Source organism: Entelurus aequoreus, linkage group LG28, assembly GCF_033978785.1.
Source record: "Entelurus aequoreus isolate RoL-2023_Sb linkage group LG28, RoL_Eaeq_v1.1, whole genome shotgun sequence".
In the NCBI taxonomy this organism is placed as follows: Eukaryota; Metazoa; Chordata; class Actinopteri; order Syngnathiformes; family Syngnathidae; genus Entelurus; species Entelurus aequoreus.
In genome coordinates this window covers 14,029,536-14,051,396 of record NC_084758.1, presented here as the reverse complement: position 1 = coordinate 14,051,396, position 21,861 = coordinate 14,029,536, and the positions used below count along the sequence as shown (strand labels likewise).

The 21,861-nt window shown below is 38.3% G+C and overlaps 1 protein-coding gene across 4 annotated transcripts in view; it reads right to left on the bottom strand.

The window, feature by feature from the left end:
• adad1 (adenosine deaminase domain containing 1 (testis-specific)) overlaps window positions 1-17,450 on the bottom strand; it is a 48,096-nt gene extending 30,646 nt beyond the window's left edge. The window contains exons 1-7 of one of the 4 annotated variants that reach the window (XM_062040074.1): window positions 17,328-17,450; window positions 13,933-14,025; window positions 11,452-11,573; window positions 11,216-11,344; window positions 6,708-6,878; window positions 5,638-5,709; window positions 5,416-5,541 (exon numbers count right to left, since the gene is read on the bottom strand). In XM_062040074.1, coding sequence (XP_061896058.1) covers window positions 5,416-5,541; window positions 5,638-5,709; window positions 6,708-6,878; window positions 11,216-11,344; window positions 11,452-11,554 — 601 coding nt within the window. In that variant the 5' untranslated portion in view covers window positions 11,555-11,573; window positions 13,933-14,025; window positions 17,328-17,450. Of the gene's footprint in view, window positions 1-5,415; window positions 5,542-5,637; window positions 5,710-6,707; window positions 6,879-11,215; window positions 11,345-11,451; window positions 11,574-13,932; window positions 14,051-17,327 lie in introns of all 4 variants that reach the window. The other 3 variants (XM_062040073.1, XM_062040076.1, XM_062040072.1) reach the window with 3 other exon arrangements.
• Window positions 17,451-21,861: the final 4,411 nt, after the last annotated feature.

Genomic DNA, 21,861 nt, shown 5'->3' with positions numbered 1-21,861 from the left:
ACTTCAACATTTTTCGACTGATTTGAAAAATTCCAACACCAACCATTTCAACTCATTTAGACCATTCAAGTTTTTTACCATTTTCAAAAAAATTCCCACTTTTCCCGAAATTCCCAATTTTTTGGGAAATTCCAATTGAGTTCCACAACTCCCACATTTTTCATCTTATTCAAACTGTTCCAACTTCAAAATATTCAGCCTGTTTGGGAATTATGTGCTCTACTTCAACAATTCTAAAATAATTCCAGGATTTCAGTTCAACTTCAGCATTCTATTCTATTCTATTGGAGCATTCTCACGCAACTCCATCAGGAATTGCCTCATCTAGTTTGGTATAACATTCATAATAAAACTTTTTTCAAAACAAAAACTCCTCTTGGCTGCTGACGTACGACTAATCATGCACCTACAAAATTTGTTTTTAAAAATGTTATTTACAAAAATTACAGAATGTTAATCAATGTAATGGAACAAAACAAGCAACTCCAACTGCAGCCTAGCTTTATAACACTTAGGATAGACATTTACAATGCAATTAAGACACAAAATAATACTAAAAAGAAGGAAATCCAAACATTTATAAAAACAACATTATGAATGATAGTAATAAAACTAATAATTGTTGGCCCCGAACGGGACAAGCGGTAGAAAATGGATGAACCCAAAAATGTATTCTTACATTTTTATTTGCACCAAATAATAATATATATATTTCTATATATTTTTTAGGGTTAAGTGGTACTAATAAAGTACTGCAGTACTAATGAATTAAAAACTGTACTATACTGCTTCTGAAAAATACCGGTATTTTAATAATACCGCACCGTCGTCACGTCGTGACATTGCTGGTAAAACGAGCAAGAGGCGTATGTTAGGCAACGCATACGCACGGTGTAATTACAAGCAGACAAACTGTGGAGACAGAATGGACGTATCTGGCCTTAAAAACAAATGATAATCTCTACAGGACAAGGAATAGCTAAACATGCTTCACTACACACCGTAGGAACATACAATAGCTACCCGCTAGCAACAAGCTAGCGCTCCTGAATGTAAACAAATTCCATGGTTGGATCTATACAGACAACGGCTGTAAAGATACCAAGTACAATAGCCGTATATATTGTTGATACTACAATGACTGAATTTATATTTTTTATTATCTCAAAATCTTGTCATTTTTTTGGGTTTATCAAGTCAGAAAAAACGGCCCTGGACACAGGAGAACTTTGATTATGACCAATGTATGATCCTGTAATTTTTGGATTGGATTGATACCAAAATGTGTAGTATCAGTCAAAACCTGTTAAGTATCCAAACAGAAGAATAAGTGATTATTACATTTTAACATAAGTGTAGATAGAACATGTTAAGAGAAAGTAAGCAGATATTAACAGTAAATGAACAAGTAGATTAAAAATCCATTTTCTACTGCTTGTCCCTCGTAATTTTGACAAAACAATAAAATGGGAAATGACACAATATGTTACTGCATACGTCGGCAGCCAAATTAGGAGCCTTTGTTTGCTTACTTACTACTAAAAGACAAGTTGTCTTGTATGTTCAATGTTATTTAATGCCAAAATTATTCTTTCATTGCAATAAAAATAAAAAAAAGTTTAATGTAACATGAGATTTTTAGTTAAAATTAAGCGAATAATAACATTTTGTTTGTAATTCCCTTTATTTTGGTGCGGTAGCACTGATTACGAGCGCCTTGGTCTGACTACGGTCCGTTTTGAAAAAAACTGTTGACGTGACTTTTGTTTGATCGAAAAATCTCTTTGCTCTCTGCAGCACTCATTTGGACTTTCTTTTCTCACTCCATGCAAAGAATCAGCCATCAGACAACCAAATGTGATAGTTGATACGAGGGCTGGGCAATATGGACGAAAAAGTATATCTCGTTATATTTTTGCTTAAACTCGATATTCGATATACTGTATATCTCAATATATTTTTGGGTGAAAATATACATATAAAGATATTAATTTTTGAGAGAGATTCACTGAAATTGAAGTGAATGACAACTGTACTGTAAACAGTCAGTGGCACTTTTATTAAACCAGTTAGTCAATATGGGTATTAACAGCACAGAAAAACAGTTTAAATAGCACAGAATTACATAACAAATAAAATAGAAAAATATTATTCCTACATAAAATAAGTAACCTAGCTGTGCAAATAATACAACATGAATCAAACTCAGATAAACAATTAATTTGCAGGGAGGCACTTTTTAATTCCCAGTCGACGATGTAATGGACTGTCACACATGTACGGTTCTGTGGTCCTACTAGAAGTGGTCAGTGACTTAATTGTGCGGCTATGATCTTCCTCACTTCAGCGTACATTTCGCTTGAATATTCCCTCTTCTCTTCTTCGACTCTCTCATCGTCATTTGTGATGTGTGTTGTGATTTCCCTTCCTGGTTCGATGACCCGCCCTATCTTGCCTCTGATTGGCCTGTCTGTAATGTTTTGCCCTAATCTTAACCAATCGTGACTCATCCTTTTAAACCAACCAACCAATCATGGATGTTCTTATACATAAATCGACCAATCATTGATCTTTCCAGTATATTTTGTCCCCTGCCCGTGTAGTTGCACTACTCCAGTTCTCTTTCTCCCTCTCTCTTCTCTTGTAGCATGTAGCTTAGCTAACCGCTACATGGATCTAAAAATAGCTAAGCAACGGAAATCTCTACTTGTTTAAAAAGTAGTGAAGCTACTGCCAAGGTACTGGGAAATGTAGTTAAGCTACGTAGCTTCGATTTTTAAGTTAATTATTTTTAATTTGAAAACCGTATTTTCTACCACTGCAGTCGTAAACTGCAATGGATTATCAAAAACCGTACTCATTACAGGAAAACTGTATTTGTTGGCAGATATGCAGAAGTTTGCATTTTACTTACTAGTTGGTCACTGGCACACTGCTGGTGGCACAGTCAGACTCCATATTTGCTTGTGTGTTGTTGTTGTGGGTCAGTGCAGTGGGTGAAATAGTGCAAGCACGTCTTGGAAGGAGGAAGGGGAGGGGTTTAATAGCCCTTGGAGTCTTGCGAGGGAGTGGGAAGCGGGGCGAACAAGGAACACAACAAATAAGCGTCATTTGAACGTGAAAAAATGATATCGATATTACGATATTTTCTTAATTCATATCTTGTTAAAAAATATATCGATATATCTTACAAACTCGATAATTCACCCAGCCCTAGTTATTACGGTCAGCTGATTGGCTGTTAGTGTGTCACTCCCACTCGGTAAAGAATCTGGGTATTATCTTCGACCCAACTCTCTCGTTTGAGTCACACATTAAGAGTGTTACTAAAACGGCCTTCTTTCATCTTCGTAATATCGCTAAAATGCGTTCCATTTTGTCCACTAGCGACGCTGAGATCATTATTCATGCGTTCGTTACGTCTCGTCTCGATTACTGTAACGTATTATTTTCGGGTCTCCCTATGTCTAGCATTAAAAGATTACAGTTGGTACAAAATGCGGCCGCTAGACTTTTGACAAGAACAAGAAAGTTTGATCATATTACGCCTATACCGGCTCACCTGCACTGGCTTCCTGTGCACTTAAGATGTGACTTTAAGGTTTTACTACTTACGTATAAAATACTACACGGTCTAGCTCCAGCCTATCTTGCCGATTGTATTGTACCATATGTCCCGGCAAGAAATCTCAGCTTATTAGTAAATTCCCAGAGCCCAAAAAAAGTATGCGGGCTGTAGAGCGTTTTCTATTGGGGCTCCAGTACTCTGGAATGCCCTCCCGGTAACAGTTAGAGATGCTACCTCAGTAGAAGCATTTAAGTCCCATCTTAAAACTCATTTGTATACTCTAGCCTTTAAATAGACCCCCTTTTAAGACCAGTTGATCTGCCGTTTCTTTTCTTTTTTCCTCTGCCCCCCTCTCCCTTGTGGAGGGGGGGGGACACAGGTCCGGTGGCCATGGATGAAGTACTGGCTGTCCATAGTCGGGACCCGGGGTGGACCGCTCGCCTGTCACCAGCCAGATCACCCAGCCCTAGTTGATACGGTCACCTGATTGGCTGTTAGTGTGTCACTCCCACTCGGTAAAGAATCTGGGTATTATCTTTGACCCAACTCTCTCATTTGAGTCACACATTAAGAGTGTTACTAAAACGGCCTTCTTTCATCTCCGTAATATCGCTAAAATGCGTTCCATTTTGTCCACTAGCGACGCTGAGATCATTATTCATGCGTTCGTTACGTCTCGTCTCGAGTACTGTAACATATTATTTTCGGGTCTCCCTATGTCTAGCATTAAAAGATTACAGTTGGTACAAAATGCGGCTGCTAGACTTTTGACAAGAACAAGAAAGTTTGATCATATTACGCCTATACCGGCTCATCTGCACTGGCTTCCTGTGCACTTAAGATGTGACTTTAAGGTTTTACTACTTACGTATAAAATACTACACGGTCTAGCTCCAGCCTATCTTGCCGATTGTATTGTACCATATGTCCCGACAAGAAATCTGCGTTCAAAGAACTCCAGCTTAGTGATTCCCAGAGCCCAAAAAAAGTCTGCGGGCTATAGAGCGTTTTCTATTGGGGCTCCAGCACTATGGAATGCCCTCCCGGTAACAGTTAGAGATGCTACCTCAGTAGAAGCATTTAAGTCCCATCTTAAAACTCATTTGTATACTCTAGCCTTTAAAAAGACCCCCTTTTAAGACCAGTTGATCTGCCGTTTCTTTTCTTTTCTCCTCTGCCCCCCTCTCCCTTGGGGAGGGGGGGGACAGAGGTCCGATGGCCATGGATGAAGTGCTGGCTGTCCAGAGTCGGGACCCAGGGTGGACCGCTCGCCAGTGCATCGGTTGGGGACATCTCTGCGCTGCTGACCCGTCTCCGCTCGTGATGGTCTCCTGCTGGCCCCATTATGGACTGAATTCTCACTATTATGTTAGATCCACTATAGACTGGACTTTCACAATATTATGTCAGACCCACTCGACGTCGATTGCATCCGGTCTCCCATAGAGGGAGGGGGTTACCCACATCTGCGGTCCTCTCCAAGGTTTCTCGTAGTCCATCTCATCAACGTCCCACTGTGTTGTGAGTTTTTCCTTGCCCTTATGTGGGCGCTGAACCGTGGATGTCGTTGTGGCCTGTGCAGCCCTTTGAGACACTTGTGATTTAGGGCTATATAAATAAACATTAATTGATCATTTCCTCCGTTGCTCGGATACCGGAGAGCAAGTGCCTTTGTTCACGCAACCAACCTTGCTTTACAACTTCCGTTTTCTTCCGACGAAGAAAAAAAAAAAAAATTCAACGTTTCATTGAACACATTTTGTTTTGCAATTGATTACGTGTCTATCGCGACACATTTTGGTATTATTTTATCGTCCAGGACCATTGTGGTTTTATAATGCACTCACAGGTCTGAATGACGAACGCTGCGACGGTGGCTGCGCAGGCACAGAACTGAGGGTGGCTGTTCATCAACATGTTCAGCTGATCCTTGACAGCGTTTGGTATCTGCAGGTTAGTAGGACTCTTCCTCTCTGGGTAGGAACAGCAGAAAATATTGACAAGGTTGAGACAGAATAAACCAGAAAGAAAGAAAAGCAGGCAGAATAGAAAAGGTATGGATGGCTTACCCCGAATAAATCTACTGGATTGGATATCAGTTTTGAAAAACTCCTCTTTGACTGATGAGAGTGGTGGGAAAGCTAAAAAGAGCAGACATAAAAATATTCTGCATTAATTAAAGAGTAGTAACGTAATTTCCGGACTATTTGGCGCTACTTTTTTTCTATGCCTTCAACCCTGCAGCTTATAAAACGGTGCGGCTAATTTGTGGATTTTTCTTCTCTGACGGCCATTGTGCAAAAGGTTAAAAATAAATAAAAAATAAAAAAAGCAAAGACAATGAATAGGTGTTATTGTGCTATGGCGGCATCTTTTGGACAATTTTTTTCACTCCAGCTGCTGCATTGCCCTTCTGTTTAGACTGAGCTTTGAACCGGAAGTACAAAAGCTGTTCCTTCTTCTAGCCGTTCATAGCATTTCTACCCGTATGAACTCTTCATTCATCATTCCAAGCAACGTTTTATGTTTTACAGTACAACAAACGATTTTTACTTGCTAAACTGTCCCCTGGGTGATGTCTGTAGGAGTGTTTTCATGCACATTGGTACATATCGTAATGTACTGAAGTAGCGTTGTCAGCATTAGCTAATATGCTAACACGTTTATGAGTGACTTTGTCAGTATCATTAACTTACAATGGCATTCTTTTTGTATTGTTTCAGTTTCGTAATGTCACCAAAACGTCACCTTGGAGTTATTGAGTCTGTTTAGCTGATTGGAGAGCTACCTTCCGCAGCTAGTGGGTCCATGACGATGACTTATGTTTTGTTTGATCATCCGTTTTACTGCAGTGTTACAGACACCGTTTGGAAACAATTAAGGTATGTAAATAAACATTTAAAAAATATATTTCTGTGTAAACAACTTACTTCACAATGTATATATCTGTAGCTTAGTCTGGTGCAGCTAATATATGGAAAAAAACAATATATTCTAAAATGTGTAGGTGCAGCTTTTAATACAGGTGCACTTTAACTTTAACTTTAACTCCATAGTCCGGAAAATACGGCAGATGTAAATTGACAGTTCAGCATTAATCACCATACCATTCATAACTTGTCAATTTTTAACTACTGACCTGACGCCTTAGGGCGGTCGAACTTCTCTTTTTCCAAAGTAGGCAGCAGATCCTGAAGGGCAAACTCTGCAGCTTTGAGCCGGGCCTCCTTCTTTGTTGGTCCCATGCCAGTTTTGTACTGAACGCCATCAATCAGCACGCAAAAGGCAAATAACAGCCTTGTTGTGTTCCCTGAAAAGAAAACAGCGTAATCATTAAATGCAGCTATAGGTGGAACTCATTTGTATACAGTATCTACTAGGGTTGTACGGTATACCGGTATTAGTATAGTACTGCTATACTAATGAATCATATTCGGTACTATACCGCCTCTAAAAAGTACTGGTACCGGTATCAAAATATTGGTATCGGGACAACACTAGTATGTATACATATTATGCAGGAGGTCTTCAGTGTACGGTGAGTAAAAACTTAGTTCAAGTGTGAACTTGCAGCTAACTGAACAACTAAGTCAGCCCACTGTACACAGAACACATGAATATACACAGGATAAAAAAAGAATACACCTAAACTACTATTATCTATATAGTGGTCTTGCACACTGGAAGGGTCGCTGCAAGCAAAGCAGAGATAGGAAGTGTCAATAATGAGACCACTATATGGACTAGCTATTACTAGGGCTGTCTTCCATTAAATAATTTTCTGAGTCGAATCTGATTCATTACATTTTGCATATAGTTTGACAATCAGCCGACGTGGTGCAAAAAGTTTTTTGTATGTTACATGTACGCTAGCACAGCTGATGGGGATCAACACAGATAAACAGATATTTGGTTTAATTTCAGTCATTCAACGGCGAAGATTAAAGGAAACAGTTGCGTTATTTATTGGGGCCGGACTCAGTTAGAAAGTGGTTTGAAGCAGTTTTAGTTGGCGGAACAATAATATTAGTAAAGAATAATAGGAAGAAATGTAATATCTCAAAGGGGTTAGATTAGTCATTACACATCCTAGCTCTGAGTCAACAAAGCTAAGATGGGGATGTTCAGATAGCTTAGCATAAGTTAATAGACCGATATTGTATTGGTTTTAGTATCTTTCATTTACAAAACATCAAAATGGCCTCCATATCCTTAAATTTTTCTGTATGTGCCCGTCACTGGCAAAGGTCTGGACACCTTGATCTAGAGCAAGGGTGTCAAACTCATTTTAGCTCAGGGGCCGCATGGAAAACCAATCTGTGCACACGCGTGCCGGACTATAAAAATCATGGAATTAAAAATTAAAAATAAAGACAACTTCAGATTGTTTTCTTTGTCTTACTTTGGCCAAAAATAGAACAAACACATTCTGAAAATATTACAATAAAAATATAGAAAAAATACCGGCAGCGGTAAAGTTTAGATCCATGAAGGAAAGAAGAAAGTGAATGAATGTTTATAACTGAATACATACATATGCATAAAAATTTGTTTGCTTTTGTGTTTTTTTTTTAATGAATTAAATAACGTTAATGACAACCTTTTTCCAAAACAATATAGAATGTGAGATATAGCAGGATAATGCATAGGATCTAGAGAAAGTAAACGTCGTAACAAGGCGACCTTTCGGGGCTCGTTGGTGGTTGTGGTTTCACAGTGTATACGCCAAGATGAGGGTGAGTGCATAATGGCTGATTTCTGTGAGTATGTTTGATTTAATGTGTACAATTTAATTGGTCCACATCTATAAATTAGCCACAACAGTTTATATAAGCGTCGGGGCGGTGGGAAGTTGTGGCTTATAGTCCGAAAATTACGGTAGATTTTGCACAAAACTCTAATGTTTTGATAAAGTTCATGAAAAATTATGAAAATACTTTTTTTTTTTTTTTTAAGTGTGGCATTCTTATGAATCTGGGGGTGTGGGAGAGATGCTTCAGTTGAGCCTATTTAACAGTGAAACTTAACTCCTGTGCATACATCTTTATCCAAATCCTCAACAAAATGCAAAGACGATTTACTCTACCAGTGTTGGATTCATGGCTTTCTGAAAGGAGCCGCATCTTGAAGAGCCGTTCCCTTCAAAGAGCCATTCAAAAGACTGACTCTGTATATTTCCTATTTAGGTTTTTTTCAGAAGTTTCTTGTTTTTATGAAAGAAATAATCACTGGCAGAAGTTATATGAGCTGAATATCTCAGATTCTCACCAATTTATTATTAATAAATGTGTAAAATATTACTATTTAATCTTAGTTGTGTTTTCACGGTAAATGTTTCATAGGGTGGTGCCAATGCTTTGACGGGGACATTACTCAGAATTCTTTCTCATCTAAGAAACATTGTGGCACAATAAAATCTACAGAGGCTACATTCAAAAAACCCTCATGCAAATCAACTTTACAGGAACGTTTTCCACACGAGCACTTTATCAGTCCAGGAAAAAAGCTTACAAATACACCTAGAATAAAAATGTGCACAATATAGAAATGAAGTGAATGGCACTGAAGTGGCAGCTGGTCACGTCAGTTCCCTAAAGTTTCCTTTTTGCTTTCTTACCATATTTTTGTGGACTTTCTGGATCTACAAACAACATACTTTCCCCATTTTGAGATAAATAAAGTCTAACATATACATAGAAACTAGGTTACTTAACAAATCAACCGGAACAGTGCTTCCGAGTGTTGCTACGTTTCATTTGACTCACGGCTCATTCTGTGACGTTTTCGAACCGTGTAACTCCGTCCAGTCAGGTGGCGCACATATGAAAGAAATTTGCATTCAAAAACGGCGCACAAACAAATGGCCCACAACTGTGAATCGGTTCTCATTCACTTGAAAGAGCCTTTCAAAAGACTTGACTCGTTAGTGAACATTACATCGCTATCTTGTACCACCGTAAATTCCGAAGCTGTTACTTTTTTCCTATGGTCAGACTAATTTAAACAATGTAAATAGTTTTTAAAAAAGAAAAAAGCAAAGACACTTAATAGGCGGGTTCTTGTTTGTGCTACGGTGCCATTGGACGAGTTTGCTCACTGCAGGTGCTGCATTGCCCTTCTGTTTAGACCGAGCAAGTGCTGTTCCATTTTCTAGCCATCCATAGGGTTTCTACTCATATGGATTCTTCATTCATCACTCTAAGCCAGTGTTTTTCGATCACTGTGCCGCGCCGTGAGATACAGTCTGGTGTGCTGTGGGAGATTATGTAGTTTCACCTATTTGGGTTAAAAACATTTTTTTGCAAACCAGTAATTATAATCCGCAAATAATTTGCCCTTGTTCAGTTTGCGGTGCTGTGTAGATCTTGGCAGAGTAACCATGTTATTCTCCTCAGTATCAGTAGGTGGAAGCTGGTAGCTAATTGCTTTGTAGATGTCGGGAACACATCGCGTGAGACGACGATGGTTTGTCGTGATCACAATATGCAGGCGACAGCGGGAGGCAGCGTGCAGGTAAAAAGGTATCTAATGCTTAAACCAAAAATAACTAAAGGCGAGTGCCGCTGAGAAAAGGCATTAAAGCTTAGGGATGGCTACGCAAAACGAAACTAAAACTGAACTGGCTGCAAAGTAAACAAAAACAGAATGCTGGAGGACAGCAAAGACTTACAGCGCATGGAGCAGACGGCGTCCACAAAGTACATCCGTACATGACATGACAATCAACAATGTCCACACAAAGAAGGATAAAAACAATTTAAATAGTCTTGATTGCTAAAACAAAGCAGGTGCAGACATGAAACTGCTACAGGAAAATACCAAAAAACAGGAAAAGCCACCAAAATAGGAGCACAAGACCAGAACTAAAACACAGGAAAACACCAAAAACCTCAAAATAAGTCACAGCGTGATGTGACAGGTCGTTACAGTACACCTACTTTGAGTCAAGAGCTATATTGATGCATGCTTGGTTATAGTTTGAATTTATATCCAACAATTGCGAGAACTACTTTCTACTGTCAATATCGGCTGCTGAGTTTAATTTTTTTTAACATTTTCTGCTCACGGTGTACCTCTGGATTTTTTCAGTGAATAAAATGTGCATGTCTTGGCTCAAAAAAGGTTGAAAAACACTGCTCTAAACAACGTTTAACTAAAACAATTCTTACTTAATAAAACATCCCTCGTGTGATGTCTGTAGGAGTGTTTTCATGCATATTTGTACGTGCTATCGTAATGTAATGAACATGCTAACACGTTTACAAGTGTCTGTGTTAGTATTATTACCTTACAATGGCATTCTTTTCGGAATGTTTTTAGTTTCCTAAATTCACCGAAACGTCACCGTGTAGTTATTTAGTCTGTTTAGCTGATTGAAGAGCGAGCTTCCGCAGCTAGTGGGTCCATGACGATGACTTCTGTTTTGTTTGATCAGCCGTTTTACAGGCATCATTTGGAAACAATTAAGGTATGTAAATAAACATTTACAAAATACTTCTGTGTAAATAACTCATTTCCCAACGTATATATTTGCGGATTATAGTCCGGTGCGGCTAATAAATGGAAAATCTTTTTTTCTCCTAAAATTTTGTGGGTGCTGCTTATATGCCGGTGCGCTCTATAGTCCGGAAAATACGGTATTTATACCTGTGGTCACCGTTTCCTTGAACTCCAGGTGGAACTGGTAAGACTGGGCCAGCATATGCAGCAAGGACACAGCGTGCACCTCACCGCGCTTGTACCTCTCAATCAGTATTTTTAGCTCCACAGAAGGACCTTTTGGTGTTTTGGGGGTGGGAAAAAGAAAGTCCATATATCTCTTCTTCTTTTATAACAAACGAGAGACCGTGTGGATGACACGCCTGTTATTTTATCAAACTCACCAAATGAGTTTTTTCCTTGCTGCTGCTTCGGGTTGTGACAGTTGTACGTTTGAGCAAGATAAGATCTTTCAGAACTACACGCAGGTTGTGTAGCAGAAAACATGCTGATGGGATTTTCTGTCCTAAGAAACAACAAACACAAAAGTCAAAGGTTAGTGGTGTTTCAAGAACTGGTAATAGTTAAACTCTGTGATTAGATGTGTGTCTGCGTGTGTGTGTGTGTGTGTCTGTCTGTGTGTGAATGTGTGACCTCCAAAAAGCAGTCACTTAGCGTATTTCACGCTTGATCGTGAGTAGCGACTGGTCAGCCGTTTTCAACAGCGTTCGCCTTGTTTTCATCACCGCGATACACCGGAAAAAGAAGAAGCTTATCGACTACGGCGTCTCCACGGACTACAAAGGCGAACGCACGCAATTTTTCAGGATTTATGCAGATCCCAAATACAGATCAGCAGGTACTAGAAGGTAAGAAATGTTGCTTTTGCATAATATTGCGAAACAAAACGCCAGATAATGTCTTACCTTATACACACACACCATAATAATACTCGTATGTTTAATGTGCCGACAATCCATCAATCGGTGCGGCTTCATAGCTTACCAAAGTCGTACTAAAAAATGTTGATAGATTTTTGAGCACCGTGTGTAATGTTCTATATTTTCAATGGAACATATAAAATGTTGGTGTTATTTGCTGGAGTCATATTGCCATCATATTGCAGTCTACACGTAGCTCTTATGTTAGACTGCCATCTACTGGTCACAATTATCATTACACCATGTACCAAATAAAATTACTTCGAGGTCGGTGAGCAAAACCAGAATTATTCTAAAAGGCACACTGTCGAGTTTTGAGGGAAAAAAAGGATTTTAAGTGCACATCATAGTCAGGAAAATACGGCAAATACTCACCATTTACACTTATAATATAAGTTATACATTTATCTGTGAGTCGATCAATCATCTTTTAAATTAATTGATTCGCACACAGATTTTTTGGATCGCGTCATTTGTTTTGTGGCTCGCAAGTCGAGTCCGACCAGCCATGTTTACTCAAATTTTACATCACTTCTAAAGCTAATTTCATGATTTTAATTAAAACTACATTGTAAAAGTAGCTGTGTTTCCATCGTAGTTTTTCCGCAAAATAAAATTTCAAAAATTTTGATAAAGTACATTTGCGACTACTAGTTGTTTCCATTAATTGTTTACGGAATTTGATAGTTCTGTACCTGCGCTCTGATGGTAGTGGGATGATGTATTGGTGTAGTGGGTGAGTCATATCCTGGACTATTGTGTTTTGTATGTGCGGAAAGATTCATTTATGATTGTTTATCAAAATATAACTATAGATGTCAACATTGTGTATGCGCTGAAAGATTCATTCATGATTGTTTATCAAAATATAACTATAGATGTCAACATTGTATATGTGCTGAAAATTTCGTTTATGATTGTTTATCAAAATATAACTATAGATGTCAACATTGTGTATGCGCTGAAAGATTCATTTATGATTGTTTATCAAAATATAACTATAGATTTCAACATTGTTTATGTGCTGAAATATTCATTTATGATTGTGGCAACAGTTCTGATGTTAAAGGTCTAACAAAAATGATGTAGAACGTCCGGCGGGCCGGATTGAAAATTTTAACGGGCCGCACGTGGCCATGACAGTAGGTCAGGGGTCCCCAAACTTTAACACGGGGGCCGCATTGGGTTAAAAAAAAAAAAATGCCGGGGACCAGGCATATGCCGAGTGGGATGATGTCACGTTATCGATAGGAAAATGCATTTTTAGACAATATGATTTGCCTGAGCGGCTAGGAAACAATCATCAATCAATCAATGTTTATTTATATAGCCCTAAATCACAAGTGTCTCAAAGGGCTGTACAAGCCACAACGACATCCTCGGTACAGAGCCCACATACGGGCAAGGAAAAACTCACCCCAGTGGGACGTCGGTGAATGACTATGAGAAAGCTTGGAGAGGACCGCATATGTGGGTAACCCCCCCCCCCCCCCTCTAGGGGAGTATCAAGCGGCAGAAAATGGATTAGAAAGGACAGATTTAAAGGCCTACTGAAAGCCACTACTACCGACCACGCAGTCTGATAGTTTATATATCAATGATGAAATCTTAACATTGAAACACATGCCAATACGGCCGGGTTAACTTATAAAGTGCAATTTTAAAATTCCCGCCACACTTCCGGTTGAAAAACTCCTTTGGATATGATTTATGCGCGTGACATCACAAAATGCACGGAAGTGTTTGGGCCCTATTGGACACAATACACAAAGCTCTGTTTTCTTCGACAAAATTCCACAGTATTCTGGACATCTGTGTTGGTGAATCTTTTGCAATTTGTTTAATGAACAATGGAGGCTGCAAAGAAGAACGTTGTAGGTGGGATCGATCAGTGTATTAGCGGCTAAGTACAATACTTACAGCAACACAACAAGGACTACTTACCCTGATAGAAGACGCCTAGCCGATGCTTGCCGCCAAACCCACAGATGAAGTCCTTTGTCGCGCCGTTGATCGCTGGAACGCAGGTGAGCACGGCTGTTGATGGGAAGATGAGGGCTGGCTGGCGTAGGTGGAGCGCTAATGTTTTTATCATAGTTCTGTGAGGTCCGGTTGCTGAGTTGCTAAATTAGCCTTAGCGTCGTTAGCAACAGCATTGTTAAGCCTTACCAGGCTGAGAATTTTTAACCGTGTAGTTACATGTACATGGTTTAATAGTATTGTTGATCTTCTGTCTATCCTTCCAGTCAGGGGTTTATTTCTTTTAGTTCTATCTTCATTTGAGAACGATGCTATCACGTTAGCTCAGTAGCTAAGTGTGTCACCGATGTATTGTCGTGGAGATAAAAGTCACTTTAAATGTCCGTTTCGCGTGCTCGACTCTCATTTTCAAGAGGATATAGTATCCGAGGTGGTTTAAAATACAAATCCGTGATCCACAATAGAAAAAGGAGTGTGTGGAATCCAATGACCCAGCTTGTACCTAAGTTACGGTCAGAGCAAAAAAAGATACGTCCATCACTGCCTCTCGAGTCCTTCACTGTAACGTTCCTCATCTACGAATCTTTCATCCTCGCTCAAATTAATGGGGTAATCGTCATTTTGTCGCTCCGAATCTCTCTCGCTCCATTGTAAACAAAGGAAAATTGTGAGGAATATTACCTCCCCTGACGTCACGCTACTTCCGGTACAGGCAAGGCTTTTTTTTTATCAGCGAGCAAAAGTTGCGAACTTTATCGTCGATTTTCTCTAATAAATCCTTTCAGCAAAAATATGGCAATATCGCGAAATGATAAAGTATGACACATAGAATGGATCTGCTATTCCCGTTTAAATAATAAAAATTCATTTCAGTAGGCCTTTAAAAAAAATGTAAAAAATTGTTTTTTATTTTTAAATTTGGGACTTCCCGCGGGCCAAATTTTGGACGCTGGCGGGTCGCAATCGGCCCGCGGGCCATAGTTTGGGGATTCCTGCAGTAGGTAGTGGATGAGGTGTTTAAAGGCCTACTGAAACCCACTACTACCGACCACGCAGTCTGATAGTTTATATATCAATGATGAAATCTTAACATTATAACACATGCCAATACGGCCGGGTTAACTTATAAAGTGACATTTTAAATTTGCCGCTAAACTTCCGGTTCGAAACGCCTCTGCGGATGACGTATGCGCGTGACGTAGCCCGGCGAACACGGGTATGCCTTCCACATTGAAGCCGATACGAAAATGCTCTGTTTTCATTTCATAATTCCACAGTATTCTGGACATCTGTGTTCGTGAATCTGTTTCAATCATGTTCATTGCATTATGGAGAAGGAAGCCAAGCAAGCAAAGAAGAAAGTTGTCGGTGCGAAATGGACGTATTTTTCGAACGTAGTCAGCCACAACAGTACACAGCCGGCGCTTCTTTGTTTACATTCCCGAAAGATGCAGTCAAGATGGAAGAACTCGGATAACAGAGACTCTAACCAGGAGGACTTTTGATTTGGATACACAGACGCCTGTAGAGAACTGGGACAACACAGACTCTTACCAGGATTACTTTGATTTGGATGACAAAGACGCAGACGTGCTACTGTGAGTATGCAGCTTTGGCTTTTTTTTGCGTATGTACGTAACTTTTTTAAAATATATAAGCTTTATGAACCTTGGGTTAGGTGAACGGTCTTTTGGGCTGAGTGATTGTGTGTGTTGATCATGTGTTTGAATTGTATTGGCGTGTTCTATGGAGCTAGGAGCTAGCAGAGGAGCTAGGAGCTAGCATAACACGTACCGTACCGTACGTGCGCGTCACGTACTAACTTTTTAAAAATATATAAGCTTTATGAACCTTGGGTTAGGTGAACGGTCTTTTGGGCTGAGTGATTGTGTGTGTTGATCAGGTGTTTGAATTGTATTGGCGTGTTCTATGGAGCTAGGAGCTAGCAGAGGAGCTAGGAGCTAGCATAACAAACACGCAGGTGTTATTATGCAGGATTAATTTGTGGCATATTAAATATAAGCCTGGTTGTGTTGTGGCTAATAGAGTATATATATGTCTTGTGTTTATTTACTGTTGTAGTCATTCCCAGCTGAATATCAGGTACCGTGAGTATGCAGCCTTGGCTGCTAAACATTCGATAACTTGACCGTATGTGCGCGTCACGTACGTAACTTTTTAAAAATATATAAGCTTTATGAACCTTGGGTTAGGTAAACGGTCTTTTGGGCTGAGTGATTGTGTGTGTTGATCAGGTGTTTGAATTGTATTGGCGTGTTCTATGGAGCTAGGAGCTAGCAGAGGAGCTAGGAGCTAGCATAACAAACACGCAGGTGTTTTTATGCAGGATTAATTTGTGGCATATTAAATATAAGCCTGGTTGTGTTGTGGCTAATAGAGTATATATATGTCTTGTGTTTATTTACTGTTGTAGTCATTCCCAGCTGAATATCAGGTCACCCCCGGCTCTCACAGCATCTTCCCTATCTGAATAGCTTCAACTCCCCACTAGTCCTTCACTTGCACTTTACTCATCCACAAATCTTTCATCCTCGCTCAAATTAATGGGGAAATTGTCGCTTTCTCGGTCCGAATCTCTCTCACTTCATGCGGCCATCATTGTAAACAATAGGGAACTTTGCGTATATGTTCAACTGACTACGTCACGCTACTTCCGGTAGGTGCAAGCCTTTTTTTTATCAGATACCAAAAGTTGCAATCTTTATCGTCGTTGTTCTATACTAAATCCTTTCAGCAAAAATATGGCAATATCGCGAAATGATCAAGTATGACACATAGAATAGATCTGCTATCCCCGTTTAAATAAAAAAAATTCATTTCAGTAGGCCTTTAAAATAATCAAAAAAATGGCGAAGCTAATCTATTAGCAACCACTGAGCATATTGACTTAAATGCTGAATCGATTCCACTCTTACCATGAATTGATTTATGTGAACCCCGACTTAAACAAGTTGAAAAACGTATTCATCCATCCATCCATTTTCTACCGCTTATCCCTTTTGGGGTCGCTGAAGCTGGAGCCTATCTCAGCTACCATTTAGTGGTCAATTGAACGGAATAAGTTGCACTGTGCAATCTACTAATACACGTTTCAATCAATCAATGGTAAACAAATTCCGTCACTTTGAAACAAATTGAACAATTTATCTCACGGTTATTTTTGTAATTAGTGAGGAAAAAGCTCCCATTTATCCGTTTATTTTAAAGGCCGGGCGGAGGCTAATGACTGCTGATTTGGTGTTTATTAAGCCAGCTATAAGTCTTTTAAAAACTACAACCGCTTTATTGACGTCAACAACCGCTTTTTATCTGCATTTATTAAAGAACTCGATGCTCACCTGTCAGTAGGAAGCGTCTGCAGCGCGTCGAGTTACACAATTAGGATGAGCCTAGTTTCCCGACCACACCTGTATTTTGGTCACCGTCTAATTGCTGGAGGAGCGTTGCCGACGCCTCAATAAGGAAAGGAGCTATTGGCTGTCAATAACGTCATCGCTGGATGACGTCTTCACCTCATTTGCATAATACATTGAAATGGTCGCTGTAAGAGAGTAATAGCGTCGTGGAAGAGAGTATAAGTGAGTTTAAAAAGGCTAAATTGGATTACAACAGCAAATGAGCAATTGTTGATTCTTAGTTTGTGTTATTTTAATTTAATTAAATGTTGTTCTGTATTGTTAAATGCTAGATCAGGTGCCCAAAGTGCGGCTGAGGGCCGTTTGCTGTCCGCAGTGAATTTTTCAAAGGCCCACGGCACATTCTAAAATATTAATAAAAAAACATATTGTAGAATAAAACAGGTGAAATATGTGGGGTTTTTTTTGTTTGTTTTTAACTTTAAAACTAGTATTGCTCAAAAAGATATTATAATAAACAGATGGATCTGAAGTTGATCTACAACGTTCATTCAATGTCAGGTTGTGACGTCAATTTGAGCATTGGAATTTGTTTATTTCCTAACCAATATTCTACAACACAAATACAACGTTGAAACAACATGCTTTTTGTCGACGTTTATTCATTGTCAGGTTATGACGTTGATTTGAACATTGAAATTTGGTCATTTTCCCAATCAATATTCTACAACACAAATACAACGTTGAAACAACACACTTTTTGTCTAAGTTTATTCAATGTCAGGTTGTGACGTTGATTTGCACATTGAAATTTGGTCATTTCCTTACTAGTATTGTGCAACACAAATACAACGTTGAAACAACACGCTTTTTGACGACGTTTATTCAATGTCAGGTTGTGACGTTGATTTGCACATTGAAATTTGGTCATTTCCTAACTATCATTGTGCAACACAAATACAACGTTGAAACAACACACTTTTTGACAACATTTATTAAATGTCAGGTTGTGACGTTGATTTGAACATTGAAATTTGGTCATTTTCCCAACCAATATTCTACAACACAAGGACAACGTTGAAACAACATGCTTTTTGTCGACGTTTATTCAATGTGAAGTTCTGATGTTGATTTGAACATTGAAATTTGGTCATTTTCCCAACCAATATTCTACAACACAAAGACAACGTTGAAACAACATGCTTTTTGTCGACGTTTATTCAATGTGAGGTTGTGATGTTGATTTGAACATTGAAATTTGGTCATTTTCCCAACCAATATTCTACAACACAAAGACAACGTTGAAACAACACACTTTTTGACACCATTTATTCAATGTTGTGTTGTTACGTTGATTTGACTTTTAAAATTTGGTAATTTCCAAACTAGTATTGTACAACACAAATTCAACGTTGAAACAACATCCTTTTTGACAACATTTATTAAATGTCAGGTTGTGACGTTGATTTGAACATTGAAATTTGGTCATTTTCCCAATCAATATTCTACAACACAAATACAACGTTGAAACAACACACTTTTTGTCTAAGTTTATTCAATGTCAGGTTGTGACGTTGATTTGCACATTGAAATTTGGTCATTTCCTTACTAGTATTGTGCAACACAAATACAACGTTGAAACAACACGCTTTTTGACGATGTTTATTCAATGTCAGGTTGTGACGTTGATTTGCACATTGAAATTTGGTCATTTCCTAACTATCATTGTGCAACACAAATACAACGTTGAAACAACACACTTTTTGACAACATTTATTAAATGTCAGGTTGTGACGTTGATTTGAACATTGAAATTTGGTCATTTTCCCAACCAATATTCTACAACACAAAGACAACGTTGAAACAACATGCTTTTTGTCGACGTTTATTCAATGTGAGGTTCTGATGTTGATTTGAACATTGAAATTTGGTCATTTTCCCAACCAATATTCTACAACACAAAGACAACGTTGAAACAACACACTTTTTGACACCATTTATTCAATGTTGTGTTGTTACGTTGATTTGACTTTTAAAATTTGGTCATTTCCAAACTAGTATTGTACAACACAAATTCAACGTTGAAACAACATCCTTTTTGACAACATTTATTAAATGTCAGGTTGTGACGTTGATTTGAACATTGAAATTTGGTCATTTTCCCAATCAATATTCTACAACACAAATACAACGTTGAAACAACACACTTTTTGTCCAAGTTTATTCAATGTCAGGTTGTGACGTTGATTTGCACATTGAAATTTGGTAATTTCCTTACTAGTATTGTGCAACACAAATACAACGTTGAAACAACACACTTTTTGACAACGTTTATTCAATGTCAGGTTGTGACGTTGATTTGCACATTGAAATTTGGTAATTTCCCAACTATCATTGTGCAACAGAAATACAACGTTGAAACAACACACTTTTTGACAACATTTATTAAATGTCAGGTTGTGACGTTGATTTGAACATTAAAATTTGGTCATTTTCCCAACTAATATTCTACAACACAAAGACAACGTTGAAACAACACACTTTTTGACACCATTTATTCAATGTTGTGTTGTTACGTTGATTTGACTTTTAAAATTTGGTCATTTCCAAACTAGTATTGTACAACACAAATTCAACGTTGAAACAACACACTTTTTGTCTAAGTTTATTCAATGTCAGGTTGTGACGTTGATTTGCACATTGAAATTTGGTAATTTCCAAACTAGTATTGTACAACACAAATTCAACGTTGAAACAACATCCTTTTTGACAACATTTATTAAATGTCAGGTTGTGACGTTGATTTGAACATTGAAATATGGTCATTTTCCCAATCAATATTCTACAACACAAATACAACGTTGAAACAACACACTTTTTGTCTAAGTTTATTCAATGTCAGGTTGTGACGTTGAGTTGCACATTGAAATTTGGTAATTTCCTTACTAGTATTGTGCAACACAAATACAACGTTGAAACAACACACTTTTTGACAACGTTTATTCAATGTCAGGTTGTGACGTTGATTTGGACATTGAAATTTGGTCATTTCCTAACTATCATTGTGCAACACAAATACAACGTTGAAACAACACACTTTTTGACAACATTTATTAAATGTCAGGTTGTGACGTTGATTTGAACATTGAAATTTGGTCATTTTCCCAATCAATATTCTACAACACAAAGACAACGTTGAAACAACACACTTTTTGACAACATTTATTAAATGTCAGGTTGTGACGTTGATTTGAAGATTGAAATTTGGTCATTTTCCCAACCAATATTCTACAACACAAAGATAACGTTGAAACAACACGCTTTTTGTCAACGTTTATTCAATGTCAGGTTGTGACGTTGATTTGAAGATTGAAATTTGGTCATTTTCCCAACCAATATTCTACAACACAAAGATAACGTTGAAACAACACGCTTTTTGTCAACGTTTATTCAATGTCAGGTTGTGACGTCAATTTGAGCATTGAAATTTGGTCATTTTCCCAATCAATATTCTACAACACAAATACAACGTTGAAACAACACGCTTTTTGACGAAGTTTATTCAATGTCAGGTTGTGACGTTGATTTGCACATTGAAATTTTGTCATTTCCTAATTAGCATTCTACAACACAAATACAGCGTTGAAACAACACGCTTTTGACATTTATTCTATGTCAGGTTGTGACGTTGATTTGAACATTAAAATTTGGTCATTTCTTAACCAGCTAGTATTGTGCAACACAAATACAACGTTGAAACAACATACTTTTTGATTACGTTTATTCAATGTCACGTTGTGACGTTGATTTGACCTTTGAAATTTGGTAATATCCGAACTGGTATTGTATAACACAAATTCAACATTATTAAATGTCAGGTTGTGACGTTCATTTGAACATTGAAATTTGATCTTTTCCCCAACCAACAACGTGGATACAACGTTAGACATCAATTGTTGTCTCACTTTACGAATCCAATTATTTGGCAACATTGTTTCAAAGTCAGTTTAAAGGCCTACTGAAAGCCACTACTACCGACCACGCAGTCTGATAGTTTATACATCAATGATGAAATCTTAACATTGCAACACATGCCAATACGGCCGGGTTAACTTATAAAGTGCAATTTTAAATTTCCCGCTAAACTTCCGGTTGAAAACGTCTATGTACCGTAATTTCCGGACTATAAGCTGCTACTTTTTCCCCTCGTTCTGGTCCCTGCGGCTTATACAAGGGTGAGGCTTATTTACGGCCTGTTCTTCTCCGACACCGACGAAGAGGATTTCGGTGGTTTTAGTACGCAGGAGGAAGACGATGACACAATGATTAAAGACTGACTTTTCATATACCGGTAGGCTGGTTATTTTGATAACGTACAGGCGAGCACTTTGTATTACTTTGCACCGTTGTATTATTTGTACTCTGCACGAATGCTGTTCGCCATGTCAAAGATGTGAAAGTTTGATTGAATGATTGAAAGATTTATTGTTAATAAATGGGACGCTTTGCGTTCCCA